This window comes from Chlorocebus sabaeus, chromosome 17 (genome assembly GCF_047675955.1).
Source record: "Chlorocebus sabaeus isolate Y175 chromosome 17, mChlSab1.0.hap1, whole genome shotgun sequence".
Taxonomy (NCBI): Eukaryota; Metazoa; Chordata; class Mammalia; order Primates; family Cercopithecidae; genus Chlorocebus; species Chlorocebus sabaeus.
This window is the reverse complement of record NC_132920.1, coordinates 73175753-73191137: the sequence shown is the minus strand read 5'-3', so window position 1 is coordinate 73191137 and position 15385 is coordinate 73175753. Positions and strand designations below refer to the sequence as shown.

At 46.7% G+C, this 15385-nt stretch overlaps 1 protein-coding gene across 4 annotated transcripts; it reads left to right on the top strand.

The window, feature by feature from the left end:
- Positions 1 to 207: 207 nt before the first annotated feature.
- Positions 208 to 14846, top strand: EEF1A1 (eukaryotic translation elongation factor 1 alpha 1). Of its 4 annotated transcripts, none has more exons than XM_073006165.1 (8): positions 208 to 255; positions 12273 to 12475; positions 12830 to 13009; positions 13121 to 13417; positions 13504 to 13654; positions 13742 to 13998; positions 14096 to 14330; positions 14427 to 14846. In XM_073006165.1, exons 2-8 carry the CDS (start codon positions 12332 to 12334, stop codon positions 14549 to 14551), a joined length of 1389 nt encoding a protein of 462 aa, XP_072862266.1. In that variant the 5' UTR covers positions 208 to 255; positions 12273 to 12331; the 3' UTR covers positions 14552 to 14846. The 4 variants fall into 4 exon arrangements, with proteins under 4 accessions (XP_072862266.1, XP_072862267.1, XP_008011674.1 ...); XM_073006166.1 differs by having other exon boundaries at positions 208 to 266; XM_008013483.3 differs by lacking the exon at positions 208 to 255 and adding an exon at positions 10796 to 11359 and having other exon boundaries at positions 12302 to 12475.
- Positions 14847 to 15385: the final 539 nt, after the last annotated feature.

Here is a 15385-nt window from a genome sequence, read left to right as displayed (position 1 = left end):
ACAGCTACTCAGGAGGCTGAAGCAGGAGAATCATTTCAAGCCAAGAGGCAGAGGTTGCAGTGAGCCAAGATCATGCCATTGCAGTCCAGCCTGGGCAACAAGAGCAAAACCTTTGACTCAAAACAACAACAACAAATTAATGGAGAGAATTGTCAATAGTTTGTATTCACATGATGGCTTCTTCCAGATTCTTTCTTCATTTTGAGGAAAAAAATAAAAAAAAAAAAAAAGAAGATGATCTAAGAGTTTACCAAAGTGGTTTTCTAGTTATTGAGACCTGGTTTTCCCTTTTCATTGGTGAGTGTGTGACATATGAAATGGTTGGGCGTTTTTTAAAACTAAATCTGCGAAGTTCCTTTTGCAGCAAGAACAGCTTGCCAATAGATATAGCAGAAGCAGATGGTACTAGATAAACAAAGGCGATGACATAGCAACAATACAAGAGATACTATATTTTAAAAGAAAAAAATTAAAAAGAATAAAGAAGATTTAATCTTTGAAAAGACATGACAGGATTTTAGAATTAGAAGTGATTGTTTATGCTGCTTTTCATCTTTTAAAAATCCTAGGTTTTTGGCCGGGCACAGTGGCTCATGCCTGTAATCCCAGCACTTTGGGAGGCTGAGGTGGGCAGATCACCTGAGGTCAGGAGTTCAAGACCAGCCCGGCCAACACGGCAAAACCCTGTCTCTACCAAAAATACAAAAAAATAATTAGCCAGGCATGGTGGTGGGCACCTGCAGTCCCAGCTACTTGAGAGGCTTGAGGCAGGAGAATCGCTTAAACCTAGGAGGCAGAGGTTGCAGTGTGCTGAGATTGTACCATTGCACTCCAGCCTGAGCGACACAGTGAGACTCCATCTAAAAAAAAAAAAAAAAAAAAAAACCTACGTGTTTTTTTAAAACAAACTTGTTTTCCTTAATATTTCTAACTCCATAATGTTCATAATTATTTATTTATTTATTTATTTATTTTATTTTATTTTTTTTTTTTTTTTTGAGACGGAGTCTTGCTCTGTATCCCGGGCTGGACTGCAGTGGCCGGATCTCAGCTCACTGCAAGCTCCGCCTCCCGGGTTCCCGCCATTCTCCTGCCTCAGCCTCCCGAGTAGCTGGGACTACAGACACCAGCCACCTCGCCCGGCTAGGTTTTTGTATTTTTAGTAGAGACGGGGTTTCACCGTGTTAGCCAGGATGGTCTCGATCTCCTGACCTCGTGATCCGCCCGTCTCGGCCTCCCAAAGTGCTGGGATTACAGGCTTGAGCCACCGCGCCCGGCCAATAATTTATTTTTACTTTTTTTTTTTTTTTGAGACATGGTCTCACTCTGTCATCCAGGCTGGAATGCAGTGGTGCAATCTTGGCTCACCTCAACTTCCGCCTCCCAGGTCGAAGCAATTCTCTTGCCTCAGCCTCCCGAGTAGCTGAGATTACAGGCATGCACCAGCGTGCCCAGCTAATTTTTGTATCTTTATTAGAGACGGGGTTTTGCCATGTTGGCCAGGCTGGTATTTTTACATGTTTTATCTTTTTAGAGGTAGTGTCTCACTGTGTTGCCTAGGCTGGAGTGTAATGGTACATAGTTCACTGCAGCCTTGAACTTCTGGGCTCAAGCAATCCTACAGCCTCAACTTCCTAAGTAGCTGAGATCACAGTGTGTGCCACCATGCCCAGCGAATTTTTAAAACTTTTTTGTAGAGATGTGCACTCACTATGTTGCCCAGGCTGGTCCTGAACTCCTGACTTCAAGCAATCCTCCTGCCTTGTCCACAATTATTTAAAACATGACATCGTCGGGCGCGGTGGCTCACACCTATAATCCCAGCACTTTGGGAGGTAGAGGCAGCTGGATCACCTGAGGTTGGGAGTTCGAGACCAGACTGACCAACATGGAGAAACCCTGTTTCTACTGAAAATACTAAAATTAGCCAGGCATGGTGATACATGCTTGTAATCCCCTACTCGGGAGGCTGAGGCAGGAGAATCACTTGAACTCAGAAGGCAGAGGTTGCAGTAAGCCGAGATTGCGGTACTGCACTCCAGCCCGGGCAACAAGAGTGAAACTCTGGAAGGGAGGAAGGGAGGAAGGGAGGAAGGGAGGGAGATGACATTTGGCCAGGCTTTATGGTTCACACCTATAATCCTTGCACTTTGGGAGGCGGAGGCCAGAGGATAGCTTGAGCCTAGGGGTTTGAGATAAGCCTGGGCAACAGAGGGAGAGCCCGTCTATACAAAAAATTTAAAAATTAGCCAGGTGTGTTGGCACATGCCTATAGTCTGGGCTACTCTCGGGGGCTGAGGTGGGAGGATTGCTTGAAGCTCAGGAGGTCAAGGCTGCAATAAGCTATGATTATGTCATTGCACTCCAGCCTTGGTGACAGAATAAAACTCTGTCTCAAAAAAACAAACCAGGGCCGGGTGTGATGGCTACTAGGGAGGCTGAGACAGGAGAATTGCTTGAACCTGGGAGAGGGAGATTGCAGTGAGCCAAGACTGCACCACTGCACTCCTGCCTGGGTGACAGAGCAAGACTCTGTCTCAAAAACAAAAACAAAAGCCATGGTATCTGCTATGGTCTGAATGTTGATGTCCCTCCAAAATTCATAAGTTGGAATGCAATAGGTATGATAGTAGTAAGAGGTAGGGCTTTTGGGAAGTGATTAAGTCATGAGAGCTCTATCCTTTAATAAATGCCTGTATTAAAGAAGCCTGAGTCTGAGGATATCCCCTTGACTTTTCTGCCATGTGGTAATGTAACTGAAAGGCACAATCTTTGAAGCAGAGAGCAAGCCCTCACCAGACACAGAATCTGCTAGTGCATTGATCTTGAACTTCCCAGGCTCCAGAACTGTAACAAATTTCTGTTGTTTATAAGTTACCTAGTCTAAGGTATTTTGTAATAGCAGCCCAAGCGAACTAAAACAGCATCTTTTTTTTCTTTTTTAAAAAAATAGAATAGGCCGGTGCGGTGGCTCACGTCTGTAATCTCAGGACTTTGGGAGGCTGAGGTGGGCGGATCATGAGGTCAGGAGATCAAGACCATCCTGGCCAACATAGTGAAACCCCGTCTCTACTAAAAGTACAAAAAAAATTAACTGGGCTCGGTGGTGCACGCCTCTAGTCCCAGCTACTTGGGAGGCTGAGGCAGGAGAATTGCTTGAACCCAGGAGGTAGAGGCTGCAGTGAGCCGATGTCACGCTACTGCATTCCAGCCTGGGCGACAGAGCTAGATTCCGTCTCCAAAAAAAAGAGATAAAAAGGAAAGACAGAGTTTCACCATGTCATCCAGGCTGGTCTTGAACTCCTGGACTCAACTGATCTGCCTGCCTCAGCCTCCCAAAGTTCTGGGATTAAAGGCATGAGCCACCATGCCCAGTGAACAGCATCTTTAAGATTCTGAAAATGCAGGTTATAGGAAAATTAATAAGGAAACCTGAAATGTAGGAATATTAAACACAGAGCTCAAGGCAAGGTCATTAAGGCATTTTCTTTGTAAAGAAAGTTCATTCTATAATAAGATGCTAGTTAATGAGGAATTTCCAATAACAAAAAATTAAATAACATATCAATCAAAGAACAATTAAAATTTACTGAATGCTTACTACGTGTCCAGCACTGGGTTAAGTAGTATTTTATATTGATTGTCTCATTTAATCCCTACCACGAACCTATGGGGTAGATATTATTTATTATTATCATCACTTTATAGATATGAAAACTGAGGCCAGTGAGATTAAATCACTGAGGTAATTCAGTGGTTAAATTAGTGAGGTAAATGCTAAACATTCTACCTCTGGTTGTGGTCGAGCCAACAGAGATATGAGTGAAAATGTTCTAACTTCAGAGCTTCTTTGCTCTTAAAGTAATATGTAATTAACACAATGGATTGAAACAAACAAAAAAGAACAAACAAAAAACTTCCTGCAAATTGCTATTCTAACTTGGTACAAAGAAATCTTGCTCAGCACTTGAAATACTTTTCTTATCTAATTTTTCACAGCAGTCTTACGGAATAGTTATTATTATCTCTTTTCTACAGACACAGGGTCTGAAACTTAAACAGACCAAATACCTTGCCCAGAGCCACATGTTCAGCAAGTGGTGGACGCAAGACTTGGATCCAGGCTGGTCTGTTTCCAGAGACTCAGCGTTCTTCACAGGCTCCTTGAAGGCCTTGGTGAATGCCCCCAGACAGATCTATCTTGCTGTTACTGTCTTGTAGGAGTAAACTCTTCCTCCCACTTTCTTTCCTAGAGCAGTCACCTCTGTAGCCTCCCACCTTCATAGCCTACTTTCACTGGCTTATGCCCGCAGTTCATACCAACCCCAGGTGAGACTTTCTATCCTTTGAGAAGGTTTGCCTGCTGCTGTCCTCCAAACCCAGGTAAGACTCTCTGCCCTCTGGGAAGCTTTGCCTGCTGCTGTCCTCATCCCCTCCCTGAGTCTGGATCTGACCTGAGTGCTCAAAAGCACCCCAGGCATACTGGGTTCCAGGACTCACGGTCTCCTGGAGTTACCTGTTTACTATCTGTCTTCCTTCCCCTACGTCTCCAGGGCTCTGCCACATACACTATGCAGCAGAGATTGTTTTCTGTCTCCTAGTGCCTAGCTCAGTGCCTGGCACAGAACAGATGTGCAATAAATGTTTGATGGATAGATGAATAAAGACTGACTTCAGAAGTCCTGTGCAATGACCATCATCTTTTTTTTTCAGACATGAGGGTCTCACTCTGTTGCCCAGATGGCAATAATCATATTTCACTGCAGCCTCAAACTGCTGGCCTTAAGCAATCCTCCCACCTCAGCCTCCTGAGTAGCTGGAATTAGTGGCACAAGCTGCCATGCCCAGCACCAACATATATTGAATGTCATAATTCAAAAGTCCTTGCCACTTACAGAACACACATATTGTCACATGTGTGTATAACACCTGTATAGATTGGTGAATCTATAGTTCTAATACTTAAATGAAATTGAAGTATTTGTAGAGTAAATTTCTCTACATTTTAAACAGATTTTTGCCTTTGTGTGTGTGTGTGTGTGTGTGTCTTTTTTTTTCCTTCCTTTTTTGTGGAGAACAGGGTCTTACTATATTGCCCAGACAGGTCTCAAACTTCCAGGCTCAAGCTATCCTCCCGCCTCTGCCTCCCTGAGAGCTGGGATTACAGGCGTGAGCCACCGCGCCCAGCCAGATTCTTGCTTTTAAAAAGTTGACTGGGTGCGGTGGCTCACGCCTGTAATCCCAGCACTTTGGGAGGCCAAAGCCGGCAGATTTCCTGAGGTCAGGAGTTTGAGAACAGCCTGGCCAACATGGCGAAACTCCGTCTCTACTAAAAATACAAAAATTGCCAGGTGTGGTGGCGTGTGCTCATAATCCCAGCTACTCCGGAGGCTGAGGCAAGAGAATTGTTTGAACCTGGGAGGCAGAGGTTGCAGTGAGCCAAGATCATGCCACTGCACTCCAGCCTGGGCGACAGAACAAGACTTTCAAAAAAATAAATAAATAAAACAAAAGCGCTAATGATTATTTTCTAAGTATAATGAGCTCTGACATTTGTAAAAATGGTTTGCATCATCTGGTCCATTATCTTATTTAATCTTTATGATCAGTTCTATGAAATAGATGTTAGATTATTTTACTATGAAATAATAAGCTCAGGCCAGGTGCGGTGGCTCATGCCTGTAATTCCAGCAATTTGGGAGGCCGAGGAGGGCAGATCCTGAGGTCAGGAGTTCAAGACCAGCCTGGCCAACATAGTGAAACCTCGTCTCTACTAAAAATATATTTTAAAAAAATTAGCCAGGTGTGGTGGTGGGCGCCTGTAATCCCAGCGGCTTGGGAGGTTGAGACAAGACTCACTTGAACTCAGGAAGCAGAGGTTGCAGTGACCAGAGATGGCACCACTGCGTTCCAGCCTGGGTGACAGTGCGAGACTCCATCTCAAAAAATAAAAATAAAAAAAAAGAAATAATGAGCTCAAGTGTGATTTATTCAAGATCACTCTGATAAAGAAATTATGTGGGGCTATGAATATATTCCAGCTTGTCTCTTAGTCAAGTGCTCTATTAACTATATCACCTATGAAGAGAAAGAAATACTGAAAATTGATATTATTTATAAAATATGGATTCACAAATGAATACTGAGTGAGGGGGCCCTGCTACTGGCCTTACAACTGCTGGGCTCTGCTCAGGAACCCTAGTCTGGTCCAGAGTGAGCAGTATGGTGTCAGCCCAGCCTTTCACAAGTCTTTAAGCCTTCAGGCTTTCTTTTAATCAAGATGAGTGATAAACCCATACTTGTCAGAAGTGAAGTTTGATAGGTCAAAATTGAAGAAAACTAACACTGGAGAAAAAAATACTCTTTCTTCCAAGGAAACTATCCAGCAGGAGAAAGAGGGTGTTCAAACATCATATAATGGGGGCTGGGTATGGTGGCTCATGCCTGTAATCTTTGGGAGGCTGAGGTGGGGGGATCACCTGAGGTCAGGAGGTCGAGACCACCCTGGCCAACATGGCTAAGCCCAGTCTCTACTAAAAATACAAAAATTAGCTGGGTGTGGTGGCACGTGCCTGTAGTCACAGCTACTCGGGAGCCTGAGGCAGGAGAATCACTTGACCCCGAGAGGCAGAGGTTGCAGTGAGCTGAGATTGGGACACTGCACTCCAGCCTCGGTGACAGAGTGAGACTCCGTCTCAAACAAACAAAAATGAATCAGGCATGGTGGCACACGCCTGTAATCCCAGCTACTCGGAAGTCTGAGGCAGGTAAATCGCCTGAACCCGGGAGGCGGAGGTTGTAGTGAGCCGAGATCAAGCCACTGTACTCCAGCCTGGGTGACAGAACAAGACTCCGTCTCAAAACAAAACAAAACAAAGCAAAACACCAAAAATCTTCCCATTGGTGCATAAATTCCACATGGCAGATGCTGTCAATAATCTAACCATTGATGACCTGTGTGTGTATAGTCTTTGCATCTCCTACAGGAAAAGCCAATTTTAACCTTCTATGAGTGTCTCCATTGCTTCATAATCTTTTTTTTTTTTTTTTTTTTTTTTTTTGAGACAGAGTCTCACTCTGTAGTCCAGGCTGGAGTGCAGTGGCCGCATCTCAGCTCACTGCAAGCTCCCCCTCCCGGGTTCACGCCATTCTCCTGCCTCAGCCTCCCGAGTAGCTGGGACTACAGGCGCCGCCACCTCGCCCGGCTAGTTTTTTGGTTTTTTTGTTTTTGTTTTTTTTGAGACAGAGTCTCGCTCTGTCGCCCAGGCTGGAGTGCAGTGGCCGGATCTCAGCTCACTGCAAGCTCTGCCTCCCGGGTTCACGCCATTCTCCTGCCTCAGCCTCCCGAGTAGCTGGGACCACAGGCGCCCGCCACCTCACCCAGCTAGTTCTTTGTATTTTTTTAGTAGAGACGGGGTTTCACCGTGTTAGCCAGGATGGTCTCGATCTCCTGACCTCATGATCCACCCGTCTCGGCCTCCCAAAGTGCTGGGATTACAGGCTTGAGCCACCAAGCCCGGCCTTGTATTTTTTTAGTAGAGACGGGGTTTCACCGTGTTAGCCAGGATGGTCTTGATCTCCTGACCTCGTGATCCGCCCGTCTCGGCCTCCCAAAGTGCTGGGATTACAGGCGTGAGCCATCACACCTGGCTATGATCTTTTCTTCAGAGGTAGATACAGCAGATAAAAAGATTTAAAAATCATTTTCACGTGGCAAGCCATGGCAAAATGTAACTACTTAAGGCTGCTTTAAATTAGACTAATAGCAGAGTGATTAGACTATATTGAAAGCTTGGTGAATCACAATTATGTACCTCAAAGAAAGATTCTTGTTTGCCTTATTACTATGTAAATAACTGAAATATTTGTTTTTCTTCCTAAAAGGGGTCATGTAGATGTTTACTTACAATGTATTTTAAGTTTGTCACTCTAAATGGTTATGAGCAAGCGAGACCGTCCTGGCTAACACGGTGAAACCCCGTCTCCACTAAAAATACAAAAAATTAGCCGGCTGTGGTGGCGGCGCCTGTAGTGCCAGCTACTCCGGAGGCTGGGGCAGAAAGGCGTGTACCCGGGAGGCGGAGCTTGCAGTGAGCCGAGATCGCGCCACTCACTCCAGCCTGGGCGACAGAGCAAGACCCCATCTCCAAAAAAAAAAAAAAAAAAAAAAAGGAAAAATCTTCAATAAATATCACCTTAGATTATAACCCCAAAACATATTTACGAGCCTCAACATCGTTACTGGTACCGCTTTAACATTTAAGACAGTAAAAAGCATAATGGATCTCCCGTAGGGTGCGGGGAATCCGATACGACTATGTTGAAAACATAGGGTCTGGGGAAAAAGGGATTTAAAATAAGAAGGAAAAAAAAGACTTGAGACTTAAAAAGTCTTTTAGAGGCCAGCTCACGGTGACAAAAACCGACCCTCACCCCGAGCCACGTGAGGTTTTCTGCCTCCTCCCTGGCCTTTCCTTCCGCAGTCAGAAGGCGGAAGAAAAGCGACCTCAAGGTGGGGCGAGAGACAGGGCGGACCCTGGCGACCTGACGCTGGGGAGGCTCGAGTGGCGGATCCATACCGCTCAGCTGCTCGCCGCGGGACCCCGCCGGCCCGCAGGTGACCCAGTGCTGGAGAAACGCCAGCGATGTGGCCTGGCGAGCTGGCGCGGGGCAAGGACCACCCGCGCCCGCCTTGCCGCCCCAGCCTCCCTCCCTAGGAAGCCGGGCACGCCGGGTGAGCGCGGGGCTTCCCCGGGACCGGCGTTCCAGTCCCTCTCCAGCTTCCGGCCCACCCCTGCCGGACTGAGAGCAGAAATGGGATCTCTGCCTTGAGAAAATGCTCGTGGCCAGCGACTACCCCAACGCACAATAATATGGCTCCGATGGGCTCAAAGGTATTGGTTTTCTGTTTTGTTTTGAGACAAGGTCTCACTCGGTCACCCAGAATGGAGTGAAATTGCGTGATCTTAGCTCACTGCAACCTCCGCTTCCCGGGCTCAAGCGATTCTCCTGCCTCAGCCTCCCGAGCAGCTGGGATTACAGGCGTGCGCCACCATGCCTGGCTAATTTTGTATTTTTAGTAGAGTCAGGGTTTCACCATGTTGGCCAGGCTGGTCTCGAACTCCTGGCCTCAAGTTATACGTCCGCCTTGGCCTCCCAAGGTGCTGGTATTATAGGCATGAGCCATGGCGCCCGGTCCAGTGTTGGTTCTTAAACGCAAGAATTGAGATCTCCCTTCACCTAATGAAAGTCTCAGCCACTATTGCAATACTCAGAACACCCAGTCGGTGTTGCGCAATAGGTTACCAAGGTATAAATCAAGGATTCATGTAATTTTGCCATTCCTTGCGTGATATTTTAAAAAACATTCTCTGTAAGGTATTTATAAAGCGTTTACTATTATCCGCAATCACAGGGGCTTGAGGAAAAACTTTTGACTGTGGCTGGGCTCCGTGGCTCACGCCTGTAATCCCAGCACTATGGGACACTGAGGCGGGTGGATCACTTGAGGTCAGCAGTTTGAGACCAGCCTGGCCAACATGGTGAAACTCCGTCTCTTCTAAAAATACAAAAATTTGTGGGGCGCGCTTGTAGCCCCAGCTACTCAGGAGACTGAGGCAGGAGAATAGCTTGAACCTGGGAGGCAGAGCTTGCAGTGAGCTGAGATCGCGCCACTGCACCCCAGCCTGGGCAACAGAGTAGGACTCCGTCCGGGGGGAAAAAAAAAAGAAAGAAAGAAGGAAAAAAAAGTGGACTGTAAAAACCGAACGGACTAGAAAAACTTTATACTACAAAGATACAAAAACCAAGAAAGCACCATAGGCGTTTGCCTTTAACTGCTTCCCAACTTGTTTTCCTCTTCCAATTTGATTGTGAGTTCCTCTCCAGAAGGAACTCCACAGTACTTCGCTGGCCACATAGTAGGTTCTCAAATACTTGTTAATAAATAAGTTTGTTCGAGAAGCTGGGCAGTAATATTCTACAGCTGGGAGAAGAAACATAATGATCTAGTAATTAGCTCATTAAAAATAAACGTTCTTCATTCCTCAGAGGAGCATTTCCCAAGGCCTGTCTTGATAGCCATCCAAAACGGCCAAGCTCATCCAATCTTGCCCTAGATTTATGCTAAAATGCAGTTACAATCTATAGGATGACAGAAAAAGAAAGCACTTATTTAAATATAATAGGCACTTATTTAAATAGGAGAAGCTGTGACTTCATAGCAAGTGTTGGGGTTAGGAAACTGGGTGGATAAACTTGCTGATGCTGTAGATCTTAGTCTCTACATGAGATCACGTGGAAAATCTGAATTTGAAAGCTTTTTAGGTTCCTTATGTTTGCAATCAAATGACTGTACACCTTTTAATTTAAAAAGTACCATGAGGCACACACACACTCACAGGAAGTTTTTGGCGTAACAAAACTAGAATTAGATCTAAAGCTAACTGTAGGACTGAGTCTATTCTAAACTGAAAGCCTGGACATCTGGAGTACCAGGGGGAGATGACGTGTTACGGGCTTTGATAAAAGCAGCTGGCTTTGAATGGAAAGAGCCAAGAAGCCAGCACAGGAGCGGATTGGTCGAGCTCACGGCCATCGAGCCGAACCTCTCGCAGGTCCGTGAGCCGTTAAGGAGTCCCCCAGTCCAGACCCTTCGCCCCAAGCCCCTCGGGGTCCCCGGGCCTGGTACTCCTTGCCACAAGGGAGGGGCGCGGAAGCCGGGGCGGGGGAGGAGCCAACCCGGGGCTGGGCTGAGACCGGCAGAAGAAGACGCTCTAGGGATTTGTCGCGGACTAGCGAGATGGCAAGGCTGAGGACAGGAGGCTAATTGGGGGGCGAAGGTACACCCTAATCTCAACACAACCTTTGGGGCTAAGCCAGCAATGGTAGAGGAAAGATTCTGGACGTGCCTTCCAGGCCGCCACCTCGTCGCCTCCCCCCTCCCCCTCCCCTTCCCCCGCCCCGGCCGGAGCTGAGAGTAATTCATACAAAAGGACTCGCCCCTGCCTTGGGGAATCCCAGGGACCGTCGTTAAACTCCCACTAACCTAGAACCCAGAGATCGCTGCGTTCCCGCCCCCTCACCCGCCCGCTCTCGTCATCACCAAGGTGGAGAAGAGCATGCGTGAGGCTCCGGTGCCCGTCAGTGGGCAGAGCGCACATCGCCCACAGTCCCCGAGAAGTTGGGGGGAGGGGTCGGCAATTGAACCGGTGCCTAGAGAAGGTGGCGCGGGGTAAACTGGGAAAGTGATGTCGTGTACTGGCTCCGCCCTTTTCCCGAGGGTGGGGGAGAACCGTATATAAGTGCAGTAGTCGCTGTGAACGTTCTTTTTCGCAACGGGTTTGCCGCCAGAACACAGGTAAGTACCGTGTGTGGCTCCCGCGGGCCTGGCGTCTTTGCGGGCTGTGGCCCTCGCGTGCTTTTCATTACTTCCACGCCCCTGGCCGCTGTACGTGATTCTTGATCCGAGCTTCGGGTTGGAAGTGGGTGGGAGAGGTCGAGGCCTTGCACTTAAGGAGTCCCTTCGCCTCGTGCTTGAGTCGAGGCCTGGCTTGGGCTCTGGGGCTGCCGCGTGCGAATCTGGTGGCACCTTCGCGCCTGCCCCGCTGCTTTCACTAAGTTTCTAGCCGTTTAAGATTTTTGATGAGCAGCTGCGACGCCTTTTTTTTGGCGAGATAATCTTACAAATGCGGACCAGGATCTGCACACTGATACTGGGGTTTTGGGGGCCGCGGGCTGCGACGGGGCTCGTGCGTCCCAGCGCACATGTTCGGCGAGGCGGGGCCTGCGAGCGCGGCCACCGAGAGTCGGACGGGGGGAGTCTCAGGCCGGCCGTCCTGCTCTGGTGCCTGGCCTCGCGCCGCGGTGTGCGCCCCGCCCTGGTCGGCAAGCCTGGCCCGGTCGGCACCAGTGGCGTGAGCGGAAAGATGGCCGCTTCCCGGCCCTGCCGCAGGGAGCTCAAAATGGAGGACGCGGCGCCCGGGAGAGCGGGCGGGTGAGTCACCCACACAAAGGAAAAGGGCCTTTCCCTCCTCAGTCCCCGCTTCATGTGACCCCACGGAGTACCCGGCGCCGTCCAGGCACCTCGATTCGTTCTCCGAGCTTTTGAGTACGTCTTCTTAGGTTTGGGGGAGGGGTTTTGTGCGGTGGAGTTTCCCCACACTTAGTGGGTGGAGACTGAAGAGTTAGGCCAGCTTGGCGCTCGATGTCATTCTCCTTGGAATTTGCCCTTTTCGAATTTGGGTCTTGGCTTATTCTCAAGCTTCAGACAGTGGTTCAAAGTTTTTTCCTCCCATTTCAGGTGTCGTGAAAACTACCCCTAAAAGCCAAAATGGGAAAGGAGAAGACTCATATCAACATTGTCGTCATTGGACACGTAGATTCGGGCAAGTCCACCACTACTGGCCATCTGATCTACAAATGCGGTGGCATCGACAAAAGAACCATTGAAAAATTTGAGAAGGAGGCTGCTGAGGTATGTTTAATATCAGAAAGGGAAAGATGAACTAAAATGAGTTTTACCAGCAGAATCATTAAGTGGTGGTGATTTCCCCAGAACTAATGAGTGGTTTAGATCTGACCCTACTTATGAAAATAGTTTGCTTTTGGTTACTTCTGTAATCGTATTGCTAGTGAGTAGTTTCGATTTTTTAAGATCCTACTTTAAAAAGTTTGCTTTTTGGTTGCTTCTGTAACCCTGAGTGACTAAAATCACTTAGGACTTGTAGTTGTAAAGTGGAAACTATGTGCCAATTAAGGGCTGGGGGCAAGGAAATTGAAGCTGGAGTTTGTGTGTTAGTAACCAAGTAACGACTCTTAATCCTTACAGATGGGAAAGGGCTCCTTCAAGTATGCCTGGGTCTTGGATAAACTGAAAGCTGAGCGGGAACGTGGTATCACCATTGATATCTCCTTGTGGAAATTTGAGACCAGCAAGTATTATGTGACTATCATTGATGCCCCAGGACACAGAGACTTCATCAAAAACATGATTACAGGGACATCTCAGGTTGGTGAGATTAATAATTCTAGGTGTTTTTTTTTTCTTGAAATGCCTGTCTTGTGCATTGGTTTTGTCCTTTGGAGAGTTGACAGGGATATGTCTTTGCTTTCTTTAAAGGCTGACTGTGCTGTCCTGATTGTTGCTGCTGGTGTTGGTGAATTTGAAGCTGGTATCTCCAAGAATGGGCAGACCCGAGAGCATGCTCTTCTGGCTTACACACTGGGTGTGAAACAACTAATTGTTGGTGTTAACAAAATGGATTCCACTGAGCCACCCTACAGCCAGAAGAGATACGAGGAAATTGTTAAGGAAGTCAGCACTTACATTAAGAAAATTGGCTACAACCCCGACACAGTAGCATTTGTGCCAATTTCTGGTTGGAATGGTGACAACATGCTGGAGCCAAGTGCTAACGTAAGTGGCTTTCTTCAAGACCGTTGTTAAAAAGCTCTGGGAATGGCGATTTCATGCTTACACAAATTGGCATGGTTGTGTTTCAGATGCCTTGGTTCAAGGGATGGAAGGTCACCCGTAAGGATGGCAATGCCAGTGGAACCACGCTGCTTGAGGCTCTGGACTGCATCCTACCACCAACTCGTCCAACTGACAAGCCCTTGCGCCTGCCTCTCCAGGATGTCTACAAAATTGGTGGTAAGTTGGGTGTCAACAAAGTAGAATTTGAGTTGGTAGAGTACTATCTTCCTTCATAGGTATTTAGTATTTTGTAAATATTTTTAGGTATTGGTACTGTTCCTGTTGGCCGAGTGGAGACTGGTGTTCTCAAACCCGGTATGGTGGTCACCTTTGCTCCAGTCAACGTTACAACTGAAGTAAAATCTGTCGAAATGCACCATGAAGCTTTGAGTGAAGCTCTTCCTGGGGACAATGTGGGCTTCAATGTCAAGAATGTGTCTGTCAAGGATGTTCGTCGTGGCAACGTTGCTGGTGACAGCAAAAACGACCCACCAATGGAAGCAGCTGGCTTCACTGCTCAGGTAACAATTTTTAAAGTAACATGTTCTTACCTTATTGCAGAGGCTAAAGTCATTTGAGACTTTGGATTTACACTGAACGCAAATCTTTTTTTCCAAGGTGATTATCCTGAACCATCCAGGCCAAATAAGTGCTGGCTATGCCCCTGTGTTGGATTGCCACACGGCTCACATTGCATGCAAGTTTGCTGAGCTGAAGGAAAAGATTGATCGCCGTTCTGGTAAAAAACTGGAAGATGGCCCTAAATTCTTGAAGTCTGGTGATGCTGCCATTGTTGATATGGTTCCTGGCAAGCCTATGTGTGTTGAGAGCTTCTCAGACTATCCACCTTTGGGTAAGGATGATTACTTAAATGTAAATAAGTTGTGTTAAAGATGAAAAATACAACTGTGAACAGTATTTTGGTAATACTAAATTTTTTTTTTAATAGGTCGCTTTGCTGTTCGTGATATGAGGCAGACAGTTGCGGTGGGTGTCATCAAAGCAGTGGACAAGAAGGCTGCTGGAGCTGGCAAGGTCACCAAGTCTGCCCAGAAAGCTCAGAAGGCTAAATGAATATTATCCCTAATACCTGCCACCCCACTCTTAATCAGTGGTGGAAGAACGGTCTCAGAACTGTTTGTTTCAATTGGCCATTTAAGTTTAGTAGTAAAAGACTGGTTAATGATAACAATGCATCGTAAAACCTTCAGAAGGAAAGGAGAATGTTTTGTGGACCACTTTGGTTTTCTTTTTTGCGTGTGGCAGTTTTAAGTTATTAGTTTTTAAAATCAGTACTTTTTAATGGAAACAACTTGACCAAAAATTTGTCACAGAATTTTGAGACCCATTAAAAAAGTTTAATGAGAAACCTGTGTGTTCCTTTGGTCAACACTGAAACTTTCAAGTTTTACCTCGCTTAGGTGAAGGACGTGTAATTCTGGTTTTATGAATTTGTGGAAACTTCATGAAAATGTAGTTCTCGAGTTAACACTTCTAGGTGGAGATAGGGTTGTTTTCCTCCCACATACTTGGAAGGGGAAGGAATCTAAGCTATGGGAGGGCTGCTTTGATTACCACATTGGAGAGAAATGCAGCATGTTACTGATGGCCTGTCACTAAGGAAGGCCAAATGCTGTAATAGAGTCCTTGTGTTGCATAAAAAGCTTAATGTAGTTAAACCAATGTTAAGTGAATCTTTGGAAACACGAAATAGTAGTTTCCAAATTACAGGGATGTGCGTTTTAAAACAGGTTAAAATGGGCAGTGGAAGTTGACTATTTTCCCTGACATAAGTAAGTAGTTGCTAGTGCACACCCTATGTGAGTGGAGGGATCCATTTTAAAGTCAGTGGAGTTAGCTTTATGCCAGTTTGGTTTCACAAGTTTTACTGAGTGCTATTCAGAATAG

Coding starts and splice junctions, on each gene's coding strand:
- EEF1A1 (XM_073006165.1), top strand. CDS start 12,332: ATGGGAAAGGAGAAGACTCATATCAACATTGTCGTCATTGGACACGTA. Junction 12,476..12,829: donor TTGAGAAGGAGGCTGCTGAG/GTATGTTTAATA, acceptor TAATCCTTACAG/ATGGGAAAGGGCTCCTTCAA. Junction 13,655..13,741: donor GGATGTCTACAAAATTGGTG/GTAAGTTGGGTG, acceptor AAATATTTTTAG/GTATTGGTACTGTTCCTGTT.